This window comes from Onychomys torridus, chromosome 17, assembly GCF_903995425.1.
Source record: "Onychomys torridus chromosome 17, mOncTor1.1, whole genome shotgun sequence".
Lineage (NCBI taxonomy): Eukaryota > Metazoa > Chordata > Mammalia > Rodentia > Cricetidae > Onychomys > Onychomys torridus.
This window is the reverse complement of record NC_050459.1, coordinates 39,167,203-39,186,485: the sequence shown is the minus strand read 5'-3', so window position 1 is coordinate 39,186,485 and position 19,283 is coordinate 39,167,203. Positions and strand designations below refer to the sequence as shown.

At 37.6% G+C, this 19,283-nt stretch overlaps 1 protein-coding gene across 29 annotated transcripts in view; it reads right to left on the bottom strand.

Annotated features, from left to right (window-relative positions):
• Positions 1-19,283, bottom strand: part of Sorbs2 (sorbin and SH3 domain containing 2) — a 315,195-nt gene that overhangs the window by 76,863 nt on the left and 219,049 nt on the right. For 22 of the 29 annotated variants that reach the window (XM_036166700.1, XM_036166704.1, XM_036166719.1 and 19 more), the window contains 4 exons: positions 13,603-13,652; positions 8,140-8,232; positions 4,285-4,311; positions 3,904-4,028 (listed from right to left, as the gene is read on the bottom strand). In XM_036166700.1, the coding sequence (XP_036022593.1) occupies positions 3,904-4,028; positions 4,285-4,311; positions 8,140-8,232; positions 13,603-13,612 (255 nt within the window). In that variant the 5' untranslated portion in view covers positions 13,613-13,652. The remainder of the gene's footprint in view (positions 1-3,903; positions 4,029-4,284; positions 4,312-8,139; positions 8,233-13,602; positions 13,653-19,283) is intronic. The other 7 variants (XM_036166708.1, XM_036166730.1, XM_036166722.1 and 4 more) reach the window with 3 other exon arrangements.

The window sequence follows — 19,283 nt, the reverse complement described above, 5'->3', positions numbered from 1 at the left end:
GAGGCACATAATAATACCTGTAAAGAAGCCATGGTCTAATTAGTCTCCTCCCTGTCTATCCCAAGGTCACTGTAACATAGCTTCCCTCCTCACTTCTGTTCTGTGGTACGCCTTCAACTCTCCCCTTCTTGTCCTAGCAACAATATTTGAGGTTGCTTTTCCTATCCTTCCATGATTTTCTCTCTTGGCTTTTAGTATGCCACATTTCCTGGACTTCCCTCCCCTTTTGGAGATACCAGTTTGCTTGACTGGTTCTTCCTTTGAATGGAAAGATTTGTGTAAGCTCAATTCTTGGGTTTCCTCCATTCATGTTGACTTCACTGTCAAAAAGCATCTATAAGCTGATCACTTTTACCTCCAACTAGGACCTTTCCTCTGAGCCCGAAACCCTCTCATCCCACACTCTACTACTTCTCATGGATGACTAGAGACATGTCCCCGCTGACACGAATGACTTTTCACTAAGCCTGCTTCCCCAGCCGTCTCTTGGTCTCAGTGAATGGCATTAGCCTCTTCTCAGATGGAGTCAAGCTTGACTGTTCTCCTCTGTTATTTGCCTTGCACCTTCCCTAGAAGTTCTGTTTGTTATACTTTCAAAGTTTGCTTTGCTTTCAAATAATATTCCCACAGTTGGATTTCACACCATCTCTAAGGCTTCCACCCTGTCTTGAACTGCCATCTTTCCTGGACTAAATTACACAACAGCTTCTTAGCTGGCTTGCCTGCCTTTCTCCTACAGTTCCTTCCCAATTGAGATGCTAGAGTGATTTTGTTAAAATGTTAGTTGAATCATTATAGTGGTAGCTTCCAAATCTCCTAAAAGACCCCCATTTTTATTAAGCCTATGGTCAAAATCTTTATAGTAGTTTACAAGGACTTCTGTAATCTGGCTCTTGTTACCTCTGAATTAACTTCCTGCAACTCCAAGCCCTACTTACTCCATTTTTCCTCCTGCCTCAGCCTCACAGCTTTTATAGCACAGGTTATTTTAACCAGAATATTCTATCTTTCAACTTTTTAAAAATCTTTTGGATGGGTTCTATAAGACCTTCTTATTTAATATGGCATATCTTCCCCACACCACAGCTTAGCACAGTGTAGTTTCTGTAATCACTCTTTCATGAATGCACATTTACTTGTTTTATTACTTAACAATTACACAGTAGACATTAAGCATCGATGACTTAACATAGAGCTTTGAGAATAGAACTTTGACATATCAATAAATCAGTAACTATTTAGTAAGTGTGTAAGAGTGATGAGGTCTTTGATACCAGGCTAATATAATATGGGGAATCTTTAATGAACCTACACTGTCTCTGGCTAGTCTGGATAGTGACAAAATGATTGGAAAAGAAAGTATCAACGCTATATTTTGAAACAGAATAATTATTTTAAAGACCCAAATTATGTTGGGTGAATCAAGTAGTTAGGAATATTCTTTGTGAATTTTCTCCCTGCTTCCTGGACATGTCATGGGTCACAGATAAAGCTACTGTTAGCATAGTCCTACATTTTAACAGATTTATAAAATGCCATGTTTCAAATTTCTGCACTATGGGGAGGTAAGGGGAACCTTGGTGTCAGTCATGTCATCTGTTGAAGGTTTTCTACAGCTTGAAAATGTTTGTCTGCAAAGATGTTTGCATGATATTTAGTAACTCAGATACCAGACAACCTCCATGGGCAGCAGTGTCACGGCTGCTGCCAGGGTTCCCTCTCTTAGTAGCAGCTATTTCCTGTATTCTATTAAGTCTCTTGTCTTGCCTCATCCTATGAATAAAGGATTAATTACTATCCTCGATTTTATTTCAAATTCACAGAGGGGTTACTATGGATGCTTCATCATAGAGCTGGAGAACACTGTATAGTTTTTCTTTAAAGCTGATGTTGCCAACCAGTGTCACTTTGTGGAGAAGCTGAGGGGAGAATGGCTTTCCCTTTGACAGAGATGGTGAGTGTCATTAGAATTAGGATTTTACATATGTGGAAATAATGCCCCCTTAAAAAATCTAGGTAATAAAATTTGATTAGTGTGCTTTCTGAAATGATTGACATTCATTTTTTTTTCTAAAAATTGATCAATTTACAAAGGAATAAATAGGGTTTGAAATTAAGATAAAGCATATTATGATCGAGAATTATCCTGAGAGATGTTGTATGTTTAAGTAAGGTTAGCCTGGCTTCCAAAGTTCTGATGTGAAAAATGGTCTTTGGTATCTGGAAGTACTTTAAGGTTGGATGTAGTTTACAGTGTCTTAAGTGACAACTTTTATATCAATGATTTCCAAGAAAAAACATAGAAAGAACATGATTTTTGTATGAAAGCTCTATTTGCACGTATTTAAATACAAAGATGCAAAGAAACTGACTGAGTTCAGTCAGATTTGAAGTAGTTTCTTTCTCCTTTCTCTTCGTGTTTAGAAACCAATAAAATGTTAGGTTTAATCAGAAGCTCAAACCCAAGGAGTTAGGGTCTCTACAACACACACAGAAGAAGGGATTGGGAAGTGGAATGTACCGCTGGGGACTGACAGGTCTCAGCATCTGCAGACGTTTGTTTCTCTTGCTGAAGAGGCATCTTTTCAGGCTCTGGAGGCCGTTCAGGGATCTGTTGGTGGCTTTCAAGATCATGTCCTGAATGGGGAGCTATCTGAATGGAAAGAGATGCTGTGTGTGTGTTAGGTCCTGGCTTAGGGGTTGGTGAGCAAGATCTTTTCAGACATGATGGAATGTCAGTGGATTGGGAAAACTGTGGTGTTTTAAATGGGGAACTACTCCCTAGGTCCTGGTTAGGAGTTAGTTTTAAGGTAGAAATTCTTCGAGAATCTCGCATGTAGTCCTCTTGTAGAAATGGGGTGTTAATGTCTCCAAATGGTGCAGGGCTGGAGCCGGAGGCTGCTGCTAGTGGATTAGTGATTTTTTGTGTGTATGACAGAGTTGTGTTGGATTCCTCAGAATACACTATTGTCTGGTTAGAATCTTCAGTAGAATGTATAACTCCCTGGAGAGGTTTAAGGTTAGTAAAGCTCTCGGTGCACCATGGACTTTCTGTGTTAGTTACTAATGAGTCTGAAACATCACCCTTTGTTTGATTGGTTATCAAGGACGGACAAAAGCTCTCTCTCCTGCCTGGTGGAAGAGGTGCCTAAATGGCCAAAAGTGTTCAGAAAGAGACATGATATTAAAGGAAAAACAGAAAGAAAGTCCAAGTTAGTCATGAGAAGAATATTGTCAAACCTGTCTTGAAGAAACCCATGCACACTATGCCCTGGAAAGGCTAGACTACACAGTTACTTTCAGCCCTGTAAGAATGCTTTGTGTATTATTATCAATATTTTCTCCCCAGTTGGAAAAGCTGTTTTAGTTTAGAACACATTACAAAGACATTGCTTTCATCCACAGTTTTAAAAATTATGCTAAAAGTGCACATATGTTATCTTGTCCTATTTTTAGTCCTGGAGGTTGAAAGTTCATTTAGTCACATGGTTTTTAGAACATTTTGCATGCACGGTTTTTAATAACATCTCAAAGGCTCAGCATTTGTCTGACTTACATCCATTGAACGCATAATGTATCCCTGACTCTCAAACTCCGGATTCCAAAACATCAGCCATCGGAGCTTTAATAATTAGAATTAATCTTAAAAATTGTGGTAGAAGCTGGCCTACTTTTTTACAAGCTTACCCAGAGAATAAAGACCACATCATCATCAACAACAAAAGAAAACCTATCTGTTTTGAGCTTAAAACTCATGCCCCATGTTGTACATGTTAGCATGACTAGCAAAGCAAAAGGAAAAGGCAGAAGCATTTTAAAGCCATAACACTAGGAATGAGGTCCCCAAGAGGACGGGAAAACAGAGGTCTAGGCACTAGACACACGACAGTGAGCTTTAATTACCTGGGTTGGTGATTTTTTGTCTTGAAGGTTTGGTCGGACGCTTCTAAAACCTTTTGCTGCAAGAGAGGAATATGTGGCATCTCCATTCAGTGTCTCTGGATTTCGATCATTGTAAGATCTCCACGCTTTTATTAAGGGAAAACAAATTGGACACAGAAATATCTACGTTCACTTGAAAAAAAATTTTTTTTTTGGTGTGTTAGAAAATTGATTTGTCTTTCTAAAATCAAAGTGGTCTTGATAGGATTTTAATTTAATATACATAAAATGTATGAAATTTAAATTGAACATGAAGTCAATGACGTGGCTGTGGATATGTAAAAAGAAAAAATGTTCTTGGAATAAGCACAGTAGTTATTCACAATATTTTTTTTTCTGTACCTGAGTCTGGAGACTGAGAATCACGCCCTGAAAGAAAAACAATGTTGAAATTAATGTGAGTGTGCAACAAACCAACCCTCCAGTAAAAATACTTGGCAAAGAACCACATGCATTTTTTCCCCCGACATTATCTCAGTCCTAAAACGGGGTTCACTCAATGTAGTAATGAGAGGGTTGTGCATAATTTTTAATTTCAGTGGGCTTTCATTTGTTAAATATCTACACTTTATAACTAGAACATATATCAAACACTAATTTTCACCCTTAATAATATTGCAGCTATGTAATTTTAAGATTATTGTGGCCTAAGGTGGATACATGAATTCTGAACATAGAATTAAAGGATTGAAAAGAACCTGGTTTGCAAACAATGAGTGTTTTAGAATGTTAAAGGAAGTCACCAGATAGGTAGCTTGCTGAAGCCACCTGTAACTTACTGTATTTAACTGCTATATTAGATAGTGACTAATGTTTGTTTCAATAGCTTGCCTTTAAAAAAAAAAACAACAACTTAATATTTTCACATTGTTCTCTAGAATTTTCTTATTGTTGCTTCAAAGTCTTTGTTTATTCAAACCTGAAAACTGTTACTGTGTATTTCCTTGTCTTTTATCTCATAAGCTGTGGAAAATAAATCATAGTAAATAATTTGTTTAACTGTATACTTATGATCAATTGTCTCAGCACTATATATTCATGAACCTCCCATATGGTCAACTGAGAAATTAGTTGGCACTGTTTTGGTCTATTGGACCTACTTTATAGGCTTTACCTTGACCTTGGAAAGGATTGTAGTTTTTTTTAGTTTCACTGCCGTCTAGTTCCTGGATTCTTTTTATATATTCCCTGGGACCAAATAAGAAATTGTTTCTAGTCAATGGCTTTTTGTTTTCATCCCAAACTCTTCAGGAATAGCATTTTAAAGTTTACACATATACATTTGGAATGACATTTAGTGGGTTGAGAAATGCAAAGTTTGCTTTATAAAATATTTAAGATGGATTTCTTTTTTCCTCAAATCCAGGGAAGAAAAATAAATGTGAATCATCTCAGTTGCCTGGAATGACTCTAGCACAAGTGAGTTAGAGAAGAGGAACATGTTGTCATTCATTATATATGATCATAAATTAGAATAAAAATGAGCGTAATCCAGTAAAAATAATCTTGTAGACTTATTCATGACATGTTTTCTGGATTCCACACCTAGAGTATAACAGAGCCTGGAGACCACCATTTCATTCAATTAAAGGACAATGACACCTCTAGAGAGAGTAGTAATGCACAGCTCCCTTTGGAATTCTGCTTTGGGGGCACTTAAGGAAAGAGGCTTACTGACCACTGTGGGTCTACACTCTGTGAACAAAGAACAAATGTGGGGATTTGAGAAGAGGTTAACGAACAGGGATGCAGCATCAGTAATACGCATGCACATTGTAACTATTTGCTTGAGAATAGGAAGTTTATTTTACTCCTGGTTTGAAAAGACTAAGCCAGAAAAAGGAAGACATGAAGTATGTGCTGAGGAGGTGGCTGGTGGCTAAGCAATAGGAGCCATGTTTGTGGAGGTGCCAGGGATGTAGATGAGGTAGGGGAGGAAGGGCATATTGAGCTAATTTGAAGGACACTTAGAATACAAATCCTCCAGTTGATAGTTTCTAGATGGCCAGTTCTGTTTCCTCACAATAGTGACCACATTGTGGGGTTATAGTACCCCAAGAAACATCAAGTGGGAGAAACTGAGGACTGTTCATCCTGATTAACCCATGGGATATTGACAAACTATGGACAGGCCGGTGGATGAAATGCCAAGATGAGGCCTTGTTTCAGTAAAGCTTGAGTTGATGATTTGAGCATATAGCTCAATGAATAATTAATTCTCTAGCAATGTTGAAACATATATATTTTTTCCATATGAGTTTTTGTGAAGGCTATTACACAATGAGCCTGGGCAGAAAGGATCCTGATTCTTTAAAATGTCATTAAATGTTTTTGAAGACTTTATGTGTCAACATATGCAAAAAATTCTTTTAAAGTTAAATCTGAAATTCAAGGGACTTAAAATCTTATTTCTAGTGACATAAAACAGGCAAGAGCTACTAATTGCTCATATTACTGAATTATTTAATCAACCAACCTCCCTTCCTTCCTTTCTCCTGCCCTTGGGTACAAGAAATTGAATGAAAGGCCTGGTGCATGCTACACAAGTGTTTCACTGAGCTATATACCCATCCCTTACTCTCATTTTAATTATCTTAAATTTTGAGACAATGTGCACAGATGTGCCTTAAACTTGCTGGATAGCCCATGCAGCTTTAAACGTTAAGTAGCTGGAATCATAGGTGGATGCCATCAAGATTGGCTCAGTTTATTTTTCTATTTTTACTATGGAACATTTAGTCTTTTCCCCATAACTTGAATGGTATGAAATTGCTTGTAGTACAGTTTTGACTCTCTCAAATGCCATCTCTAGTTCAAGCCAATGCTATCTCTTGCGGGTTATTTTTTATAAGTGATAACAAATATGAATTGTTAACATAGTGAGTCATTCTCTGGCATATGCAGCAGTGGTCACATCTGAGATTTTACTAGGTTTAAATGCCAGTGAAATCCATGGTCCAGGCATTCCAATAGTACAATGTACCTGCCTTTTATTTATTTTACTTTCCATAATTCTCATATCTCATGCATCTAGTATAAATATGTCTATAGCTTTTATAATATCTTTTCATACTCACATATGCATGGACAAACATATGCAGAGTGGTTTTTAAACCCAAATGAGATCAGATTACATACATTGTAGTGGTTTTCTGTAAAGAAGGATAATATGAGACTCCTGACTTGACATTTGAATTTGGACCTTGAAATCCATTTGTGAGTTGGGGAAGAGGGTGGGAGTGGAAGTCACCTTTAAAAGTTTGTTTTTCTTTAATAAAACTGGATAGGACATCCTCAGGACCAACTGACCACTAAACATGTTTACAGAAGACTGAAACACAGAATGGGATTTAAAATTATTTAGTGACTCCATCACTTTCCTCCTCCTTCTATATAACTAATTAATCTTATAAATAAACCCAAGGGAACTCTGGACTGCAGCCATATCAACCAATTAACTAACCAGTTACCAGGAGGTTTTTTGCTACTCCCTAAAGGGTCTAGGGGCAGGCTGGGATGCTAGCTGATCTTCCATAGCTGCAGACTCTCTAGATGAAGTCTGTGCCACAGGTGTAGGTAAGTCATCACAGACAGTCACAGGTGTAGGTAAGTCATCACAGACAGTGAAAAGAGAGCTACCTCAGTGGATGCTGACACGTCACATCCTCTTTGCTTTCTGAAGGATATTTCTATCTGTGGGTTCATCTGAATCTAAATTGATTAAGGTTTTGATCAGTGTTTTGATACATTCCAAAGTGTGTATGGGATAGATGTAAGAAAGTCTGTTTTCTGTTTACAATCTTTGAGAAGAACCATATTAATAAAGATCTATGTTGATCAAGTGTTTTTCCCTAACCCTGAATTCTCAAAGTATCATGTTACTTTAGTTCATGAGATAACAGAAACGTAAATAGTGATTAACACTTACAGTTAACATATTTTTGGCAAGTGACTGATGCTTTTAATAATATTTTTAAATGTTTGTTTTTAACAAGGTATCAGTTTCCTTTGGCTTTTTATTTTTAGAACAAAACCAAAAAGGATAGAAACTATTCTTGGGATTAGAAAAAATAAGATTGAGTGGGGGATTTGAAAGGCATTTAAACTCCCTGTACACATCCCAACAAGATAATTCTGGAAAGAGAGAGGTGAGGTGAAGCCATTCAAGTATGACACTGTGAGTTAGTGATGTTATACCTGCAGCCAATAGGTTTGGAGAACTTTGAACTCTCTTCACAGATGTTAACGTAACAGACATGGCGGCACGTTTGCGAGCACACCCACCGCTATCTGGAAGCAAAAAAATGATATAGCAGAGGCCAAGGCAACAGAGAGAGCACATGCAATGTCATGCATTTTAAGTGAGACGTGTCAGACATTCATGAGAAAGATGAACAGTTGAGCATTAGTAGTCACGGATACACCTGCAAAATTTGCTCCCAAACTAAAAGAAACAAAGTGAAACCAAAGTGAAAAACCAGGGGTATGCTCAGAGAGAGATAGCAATGCTTTAAAATAAAACAAAAGATTTTATATTTAATGTTCATCATTTTCACTTAATGATATCCTACATACAGAGCTCAGTTTTGTTTACACCATTAGTATTGAATGCACACTAAGTCTAGAAACAGCACAGCTGGATTTTGGAGTTAGGGATTACCTATATTTCAGCCTAAAGTGCCATACTTCTTATGGCACTTTATTATATTATTACATACCTATGTAAATAATTTAGATTAGATTTAATATATCCTATTTATGATTACTAAAGATGATCAGGATGAGTTACCTTGATTTAATAATTCTCAAAATAATATTTTTCAGCTGACATAGGCATTATATACTTCGTATACACAAGTCCTAAGGAAACACACAGCACTATGCAATTTCATGTCTTCCCACAGTTCTGAAATAGTTATTCTAATTGAAACGGGCAGCACTGATATACACAGTGAAATGAGCATATCTTTAAAATGAATGGACTGCTCTTTGTACTTTTAAATAATAACTATGGCATAATCTATGTCTATGCTAAGAAAATCAAAATGTGAAGTATATTCAAATGCATCAGCCATTTTCTATGCTAGAGAAGTTGAGACTTCTAAATTTGGAAGACCAGTCTCCAAGATTGAAAGGTTAGAGTTCTATTTCTGAATAGCCTCTGATTCTGCTCCCACATTCCTTGGTCATATAGCATGCTCAGTAAACAGTTCTCCATCTTTCCCTGCTCATCAAAGCAACCTCACTTCTCCTATTGAAGGTGAACATACAAAAAGACAAAGCAGATAACCAACAATATGAGAATATAATTGTTACTTCTTGTCATATGCTTTCTTTATTGTTTACTTCAAAGAGAAAATACCCAGCTTATTAATTAAACATAGGAGAGTAGAGATTTGGAATTACGTATTAATTCCTGGTAAAAGTCATAAAAGAGTGAGGTCAATAGATAAAAAAATTGATGCAACTTTTCTAATATAAAAATCTAACTTAAAATTATAAACTTTTAAATACAGAAACTAAGAAACCTGAATTGAAACACAAAATGCAGATAGGCTAAAAGAATGAAAAAATCTATTGCTAGCAACCAATAGAGAAAGGCACAAATGGTAGAAAATTTCTGCTGAAGATAACCTCTACTGAACACCAATAGCTACGTTTAATTTGCTAAAATCCTATGAGAGACAATGGGTCTGTGAAATTTACATAATGCCATTGGACAGCACATAGGACATAAGATCTAGTCACGTCCAACTGGTCTAAAATGGCTGGGTAGTCAAGGGTGTTGAAAGTGAAAAGTGGCATCACTTTTAGAAATATTCATTTTCCTGGTTCTTTTAAACTTTTATTGTCTAAAAAATGAGTGAAGAGAAAAGGATAACATTTCAGAATGAGAAGATTGAGAGATGTGGTTCAAGCACAGGGTGTCCAGAATGTGTGCTGAGATGCCCTGCACCATCCCCACGAATCCACAAGGCCGTTGGAGAATACTGAAAAATTTTGCATAAACAGAGGGGCAGTTTAGGAAATATTAGATTGAGGTAGTTCAGAGTTTCAGTCTTACAGGTCATATTATATTTTGATCACGTTGTATTTCTAAGTGCTAGTTTGTGGAGGGTTGCTATATTAAAAAGCAAGTGCCCCATGAAAGTCATTTTGGATCTGTGAACAAGAGTGGTTATGTACAACTTTATTTCCTGGTCTGAGAAATCTCCGTGCATGACAGGCACACCCATACTACTATTAAGTAATTGTGGTTACATTGAAAGTAAATTACTATTTTTCTTTTAATACACATGTGTTATTTTGTCAAATGACTTTTAAATTATTAGGATATAAATGCTTGTTATATTGTTTGCACCAAACTTCTTAATCAATAGAATTATCAGATACTTCATTTAGGCTTAGAAGCAACATGAAAAAATAATACCCAGACATCATCGCTGTGAGACAAAAAAAAAAAAAAAAAAAAGTGGGAATCTTTAGACCAAGTAAATGGAGACTTTTGGCTAACACTTATTAAAGGGCTTATTTTTAAAAGTTGAGGCTGTGAAATTGGTACAACAGATAAACCACTAGAAATTAATATTCTGTTTCTATTTATATGTTGATTTTTGAAGATGTTTTTAAGGACTCAATATGAGACAATATCTCTGACACATAGCTCATCCTAAAGCAACCAAGTGCTAGTCCCACCATCACAGTTATTCATGGACCACAACCTGGATGAGTACCCTTCCACTGAGATTTAAGATGCCTGGTTGCTGTTTCCATGTCTAGAAAACACTTAGGTGGGTAAACCATAGTCTATGAATTATCTTTCCCCTTTTTAATGATAGTGAATTCTTATGCATTAGAAAGTAATAAGTCACAATTGCTATTGAGTGGAGCTAGGTCATAGTTTAGACATTCTAAAATGCAAACATGAAACCCATTCTCCTTGGATAGTTTGTTATGCATCTGATTAAAAGTAAATATTGGATATAAAAGAATTTTTAGGCCATAGCAACTGGCAAGTAGGCTCTTTTTTTTTTTTGCATGTATGTGATGTATATATGTGTATGTGTGAACTGTCTATGTGGGTGCTTCTGGAGGCCAGGGATCAAGGTTAAGAGAATCCTTGTTTCTCTTTCTATCCTAAAGATAGGATCTTTCCCTGAGGGTGGAGCCCACTGATTAGAACTCTCTGCCTCTCAGTAGCCAGTGCTTGTTCCATACATGGCTTTTACTTGGGGAATTGGGATTATGACTGGGCAGCAAGCACTTTACTCAAGTGAGCACCTGTCTCAAACCTGCTATATAGAGGTTTTTGTTTTTGGTTTTTTGAGACAAGGTTTGTCTGTGTAGTTTTGTGCCTTTCCTGGAACTTGCTTTGTAGACCAGGCTGGCCTTGAACTCACAGAGATCCGCCTGCCTCTGCCTCCCTGAGTTCTGGGATTAAAGGTGTGCACCACCACCACCTGGCTCTGGTGTATAGAGTTTTAAAAAATATTATATATCATTAATAATGGATAGATAGATAAGGTGAGCCAATTTTATTTATTAGTTACTCAGGAATCAATTATTCCTTAATTTTGTAAATGCAGTGACAATAATTTGTTTCTGAAAGCAATATGTACCTATATCTTCTACCTAAATATTTGTCATCCATATTTTTAAAAGTAGCATATTTTTATTGCAACATTGTAACATTACTTTGGACTCTTAAGCAAAGGGTTTCAACTTAACAACTAAACTTGCATGTTTCCATAGGTAAATCTATCCACATAGGCAACCCAATTTTATGCACACTTGTGCCCATCTAGAGTCAAGATCACTCCTTATAAATGAAAGGTTGTTATAGAGGTTTCTATTTATACTGCTCAGCAGCAACTTGGTTCAGGTACAAGAGAGTTAAACAATTTCCCAGTTTCTCTGTGCCTACTTTGTTATTAGGATGTGATTATAGGAATGCAAAGACCAACTCTTGAATACATTGTATACAAGTACAGCATGTTTAGTATAATTATGTATGCATATCTATCATAATGGGAAAAACCTATTTTGGGAAGCCGTGTAGAACTTAAACCTTCAGAGGAGATCTCTCTGAAATAGTGAGTAGACCCCACCTCTTCATGTGAACAGTCTGCTGGAGTGAAACATGGCTCATCGCAGTCCATTTACATTGTATGTGCAAAGTGAAATGATAGCTATCATTAGGCAGAAGAGACTGGGGAAGGCAAACCCATCTTCACTTGTAAAAACTCCTCTACTTGGCTCTCCGAGGTCATCAGTTCTTTCTTGAACACCCTGTCTTGTTCACTTCTCTAAATGTCTATCTACATGTGGGCTCTGTCCCCAGGAGCCAGCTGACAGTGTTCTCTGAGGCCAGTTTGAGCAGGTTTTAGCTAAGAAGATGCCATAGGGAAGTGAAACTGGTACATGTCTCCAGACTTGATCTAGGGATGAAATACTGGCTCTTACCAGCCAGCTGTTAATCCTTCCTCTAGACATGTTGATACAAGGAGCTTGACCAAAAAGAATGACCTGGGACTTCCTCTGCTATGGGGTGGCTGGCTAAAACAATTCTCCAGCCGTGAGCTATGACACAGTCACGGGGTTTCAATGAGAAAGTTGTTTTCGTTCATTACTGCATGCTAGTGCACTGTGTATGAGACCTTGGACAGTATGGGTGAAGGTGAAAATGCGAGAGAAATAGGTCTACTGTGGGACTGAAATGACACTTTATGTATTTACCAGGCATTTATAAACCATTTTACAGTTAGAATGTATACACAACACAGGGGTCAGGGGCATTTGTGTTAAATAGTCAAGGATACTGTGTGCAAGTCTAAAGATAACATGCTTTTGGTTTTATGTGTATTGTGATAATAAAGAATTAATCAAACTCATTTTGTATGAGGTTTTGGAATTCTGTCTTCTGACTTTGTCAACATAAACAGCTTATAAAATGGAAAAGGTTAAATACTATTTACCAGAGCAACTTGCTTTTGAGCCTAACATATTTTAAGTAAGAGATTTCAAATGTATAAATACAATTTCAAGTAGCTTTAAGAGTTAATTGAAACAAACAAACAAACAAAAAAAACCAACAACCAGAAAGGGCTGAGATAATTGCTAAGCTGGTAAAGTGTTTGCCATTCAAGTGTGAAAGTTTCAGTTGGATCCTCAGAACTTAAATTTAAAAAGCGGGGTACAGTAGCATGTAATTGATAAGTCCAGTACTGGAGATGCAGAGACCGGGGCATACCTGGAGCTCACAAGACAGCTAGCCTAGTCTAATCACAGAGTTCCAGGCCAAATGAGAGACCCTGTCTCAAAATCAAACTGGACTAAAAAGCAAGGAATAATACTGAAGGTTAATCTCTGGTCTCCATACACACACACTTGTATACATGTGTGCCTGCTACATGAACACACACACACACACACACACACACACACACAAAGAAGATATATAATAGATCAGTAATTGCAGGTAACAAAAGAACTATACCTTGGCCTATAAGATTGGGACATGATGATCATGGAATGTAACTCTCCATATATTCAGAAACTCACCATCACATTTACAATCAATACAGCGCTATGCTAATGTAGAACCAAAGTGGCTTAAAGAGCTAAGCTAAAAAGCTTAAAAAAACCCAAAAAACAGCATACCTGTATTCATTTTCACCTTGAAGGGTTTGTTATTAAAGTCTTCGGTTTTCCTGTAAAGGGGAAAAGAAAGAGGTGATTCAAGAGTTTGCATACTAAATCATAGAACAAAATGTTGTGAAAGTATATTTGGTTTTGGTGTACCTAAGACAGGGGTTCTTGACCTTCCTAATGCTGGGGTCCTTTGATACAGTTCCTCATGTTGTGGTGACCCCCAACAATAAAATTATTGTCATTGCCACTTCATAACTAATTTTGCTACTATTACAAATTGTAATGTAAATATCTGTTTTCCCATGGTCTTAGGTGACCCCTGTTGCCATCCAAAGCCTAAAGGGGTTGCCCCCCACAGGTTGAGAACTGCTGACTTTTAGGTTAATGCCACATTATCATTAATCTTGCATAAGCCAAAGTTTAATAAGGAGGGCCGAATTTATAATTCCATTCAACTTAGGGTTCAATCATTTTGTCTTATAATAAAGTTCTATTTTCATATAATGGTCATCAGTGATGGTTGAAAATGGAGACTTCCTTTCCTTCCTTCCTTCCTGTCTGGCTTTGTTTTCTTTTTTGCTGTAGACTAAACTCAGCCTAATGCAAACCAAGCATGTGTTCTACCCAGTGTATTACATATATAGCCTAAAATTTCATTTTAAGATGTTTAATTATTATGCCTAACTTGTGTGAGACCTCATGATCCAAACTTGGCACACAAAGGAAGTCTTTTTTTTCTTTTTTTTTAAAAAAACAAATATAAATATCCATGATTGATTTTTCGTTAACACTACAAAGAATTCACTGTTAAGTATTATTTTCTAGAATTTCAGAAACATAGGCTGGTATCTTGGGATCATTACCTTACACACGTGGATCAATTTTCATAGGCAATGTACTTGTTGGGGATTTAGCTCAGTGGTAGAGCGCTTGCCCTGGGTTCGATCCTCAGCTCAAAAAAAAAAGTCATTTTATCATATTTTACCTTTTAGTTTTTAATGTATATAAATAAAGAAGCACATTCCTGGCTGGTTTTTAACCTTGTTTCTCCACTCTGGCATATTTCTGAACACTGGACTTGGCAGCCTTATTGCCTGTAGGGTAGGGATGCCAGTGGCCCCAAGGGAGAAGGCAGTGGTCTGTGCAGGAGCTTTGAGAATGTTCCTCTCAATGTATTTATTTTAATCTCCCAGTAGCAAAACTTTCAGTATGTTCCCCTTAAATGGACAAAATAAATGGAAAAGTTGCCTCAAGGGATGTCTGTGACCACAGCTGAGGCAACTTCCAAAACAAGAAGGGGTAAATAATCCCAGAACACAAGAACTGTAAGGACATTTCCCAAATTCGACCTCACTGTGCCTTCTGGAACAAGGCAACATATTATGCTGAAGACTGATTCAGGTTTTAAAGGAGAATGAGGAAGGCAATGTTCATACCAGAATAATACTAACTGCTGAGGAAGGCAATGTTCACACCAGAATACTGACTGCTGAGGAAGGCGGTGTTCACACCAGAATAATACTGACTGCTGAGGAAGGTGGTGTTCACACTGGAATACTACTGACTAATGAGAAAGGCAGTGTTCACACTGGAATACTACTGACTGATGAGGAAGGCAATGCTCACATCGGAATAATGCTGACTGATGAGAAAGGCAGTGTTAGCACCAGAATAATACTGGCTGATGAGGAAGGCAGTGTTCACACTGGAATAATATTGAACTGATGAGGAAGGCAGTGTTCACACCAGAGTAATACTGGCTGATGAGGAAGGCAGTGTTCACACCAGAGTAATACTGACTGATGAGGAAGGCAGTGTTCACACCAGAGTAATACTGGCTGATGAGGAAGGCAGTGTTCATTCCAGAGTAATACTGGCTATGAGGAAGGCAGTGTTCACACCAGAGTAATACTGGCTGATGAGGAAGGCAGTGTCCACATTGGAATAATACTGAATGGATGCAGAGATCCCTGGGGAAGGAGGGCTGATTCTCAGAACACAAAAGCTGCTAATGTCTAAAACAATGTTTCTACATAGAGTGGAGAATTAACACCAACCTGTATTATTATAACTCAATGCAGATATTTGCAAAACATTGGATTCTCAGACAGAAAAAGGAGGATTAAGCAGAACAAAGGAAGGCACCACCAACCCTTGGGCTGCTCATTTTTAAAATGATGTATCCTGTTACTTCTAAGGGTAATTTGTTAGTTTTTTGAACATTATATTGTTTTAGTTTTCAAAACATTAAATGACTAACTTCCTAATCAGGCAAGACGTTTTGAGGTTCTTAAAGGTGAGCCTTGGTGTTTGCATGCTTAAGAATAACCTGAAACCCAAAGACTTCTTGGGTGACTAATAAAAATGCATGATTCAGTCTCCCTTGTTTGCACAAAAGCCATTAGCAATTCCACCACTGAGAACTCTTGAAGCAATTTAAACTACAGAGAATCCAATCTCTTTTGTTCTGTTCTGAAAAAAAAAAGTTCCTTTGATTGCACTTGCATAACGAGCATGGATTATTCTGGGGAGCATCAAATTCTTGGAGTGTTTGCATGCTACTAAAAGACCGTAGGCACTGCAAGTATTTTCTTAAATTGGCATTGAACCAGGGCCAAAGCTATGACAATGGGCCATAAAATATAAATCATTTACCCAAAGAAGGCAAGTCCACAGAACAAAGAGCCTAGTAAATTAATGGGTCAAAATCATTTTTCATAGGTTGTGCAGGGCCATATTTACTTAAATCAGTTCTTTACAAAGTGGACAGAAAAAGCAACAATGTACCAATTCATTATATGCATGGCAATGGGTTTATTTTACTTAGAGGAGGGACAACTTTTGTTCCCAGCATATGCATGACAATGGATTGTACTCCTGGTTGATACTCCAGCAACAACATGATGTTGTGTTGAAATCTTTAATTGTACCAACTGCCTTTCCATTATTGATACCTCATTATTGTTTTGTGGAGCAGAGGGGCCTTTGTTTTCAACATGCATGGAAGAATAGACTGTGCAAGTTTTCCTCTGATAGGGTGTCCTGAGAGGTTTGACCACATAGCAACACAACTGTGGCCACAGACTTATAATAATGCTTGAATTTATTATTTATCATCATAATCGGCCATGTATTCTGAAGAAGAGCTGAAGCAATACCTTTCCTCCAGTTTTACCCAAGAATTCTGCATGAGTCATGTTATTTTGGTAAAGCTGAGTGTAAACATCAAGGTCATAGATCAAGTGAGAGATTAAATTTGAGCTGAAAGTTAAGATGAGGCATGGCTCTAAATTATTTTCCATAGAATAATTTTAATCACTCAAATCGATATAGCTATTTTGAAGGGTTATATTTGTGGTCTACATATTATTTAGGTGTAAGTCCATGGATAGTCTACATAGTGAGAAAACACTGGGATGTTAGATTGCTTAGAGATGTATTTTAAATATGAGGGTGGTAAGACGCCATATATTAAGGTTCTACAGCAGACTCCAACTTGAATTTTATGTGTCCTTTGAAATGACATCTTTTGTACCACCCTTTCTGGTTAAAATACCTTAGGTGGTCAATGCATTTCCCATTTTCTCTCTGTCTGTAGTGAGATAAGAATTATTCAAAGTTGCTAAATCAGTTCATGTCTTAATTACAGCCAAATGGCTTCATTCAGGTTGACATTTAGCATTACTCATCTGTGGGAATATGTCAACATGATGCTTTGAAATATTTACAAGTAAATGCCAATCAGTTTGTTTTGTCCTTTACATTTCCTTAGTTTTGAAAACACACCTCAAATCCCTTTCTGAATACTTCCTCGAAATTGTTCCCCACAGATGAGACATCAACTCCTCTGTCTCCAAGTGGGTGGTACAAAACCCATCACTGTAGCTATAAGGGCAGGATGTTCCTTGCATAAGGATGCTAACTCCCACTATTACTCAGCTAATGGACCTTGTGGATGGGCTCACAGTATTAAGAAGGCAAATTAGGTACTGCAGTGCGACACAACACATTCAACATCATTATTTAGGAATAGAGAGAGGTAATACTGTATTATATATATACTGAAAAACCAAAAGATCAAGGAGCTACTAATGATTTTTATAAGAACATCTATAATTCTTTTAAATCATATTAAATTGCCTGGTATCTGGGGAAAAATTCTGAAAAAAATCATGGGTTGAAGGACTTCTGTAATTGTTCTTTTGGGGATGTTACCATGTGAACTACTCAAAACACAGATAGATTTTCCAAAACACACATTTTCCCTAAAGCCATACTGAAGACAGAAGTCAGTGGCAGGCAGGTAAGGCCGTCTGGAATTTCATCAGCAATAGGTGTTGAGGGGGTGACTCTGTTGGTAAACTCTTTGCTGCCCAAGCAGGATGACCTGAGTGTGGATTCCCTGGCACCAGGGCTAGGTGCAATTACACCACAGTAGAATGCTGTGCCTCTCTGGCTAGTCAGCCTTGCCCACCAATGAAATCTAGATTCAGTGAGAACCTGTCCCAAAAATCTTTGGCCTCCGTAGACACATGTGCATAACACATCAGTATGCACATGTGCACATGGGTTTTTATATAAGTACATAACCCTACACAAACATGAAGTCTGCAAAATACTCTAAATGAATGTTAAATTGATTTTGCATGGTCACATGAAATATTGCTTTAGCGTCCTACTTTTCTAATGTCATGTATGTTTATAATCCTTGCAGATAATTAAACTACACCTCTCGGTGTTAGAATTGCACATTTTGTGCAATTTCACTAAGATAGCCATTTGTTCAACTTAACAGTGCAGTACTAGGAAAATGACATGGGATTATGCGACATAAATCAAATGGATTCTTCATGACAATGAAGATCCCCAAAGAGGATCTGGTGAGTCAGGCACAAAAAGGATCATAGACAGTCCATTAGAATAGTCCCCTAACATAGTGACAGTGAATTGAATAGTATTGGAAGGAAGGTGCTGGGTTAAAATATAGTTGGTACCTCCTGGAGTTTCATATGTGAGAGTTAATCTCCATTGTCAGTTATTAAAAGGGTAGTAACCTTTGCGATGGTGTTTAGAGGTGGGGTCCTTTCGAAGTGATTAGAATTAGGTAAGGTCATTAGGATGGAGCCCACACAACTGAATCCTGGTGACTTCCAAAGGAGAGGGAAACAGATCCGAAGCATCACAGACAATACCCCTACTCTTTGTCTCTTGCCATGTGATGTTCTAAGATGTCTCCCTTGCACCTAGAAGAAAAGTTGAAATAAGCCCTGTTCTTTACAACTTTCCCATTCTGTGGTACTGGGTTATTGGTCACAGAAAACATTGAAATACAGAGAAGACATGGGGCAAGGATGACTGGGTTCAAGTTACATCTTCCCTGAATCACCAGTACAATATGTACTAATCATCTTTAACAGATGCAGCAAATCAAAGCTACCTTTTCCCTCACTCACCAGGAGCAGCATACATCATCCCATATGCCAAAGCAGGTCTTTATCCTTGACTATGTTAGAAGAAAATAACCTAAACCAGTGGTAGTGGTGCTGGCCTTTAATCCTAGCACTCAGGAGGCAGATCACTGTGAATCTGAGGGCGGCCCTCAGATTCTACAGAGTGAGTTCCAGGACAGCCAGGACAACCCAGAGAAACGCCCCTCCCTCTCTCCCCCCCACACAACAACAACAAGACAA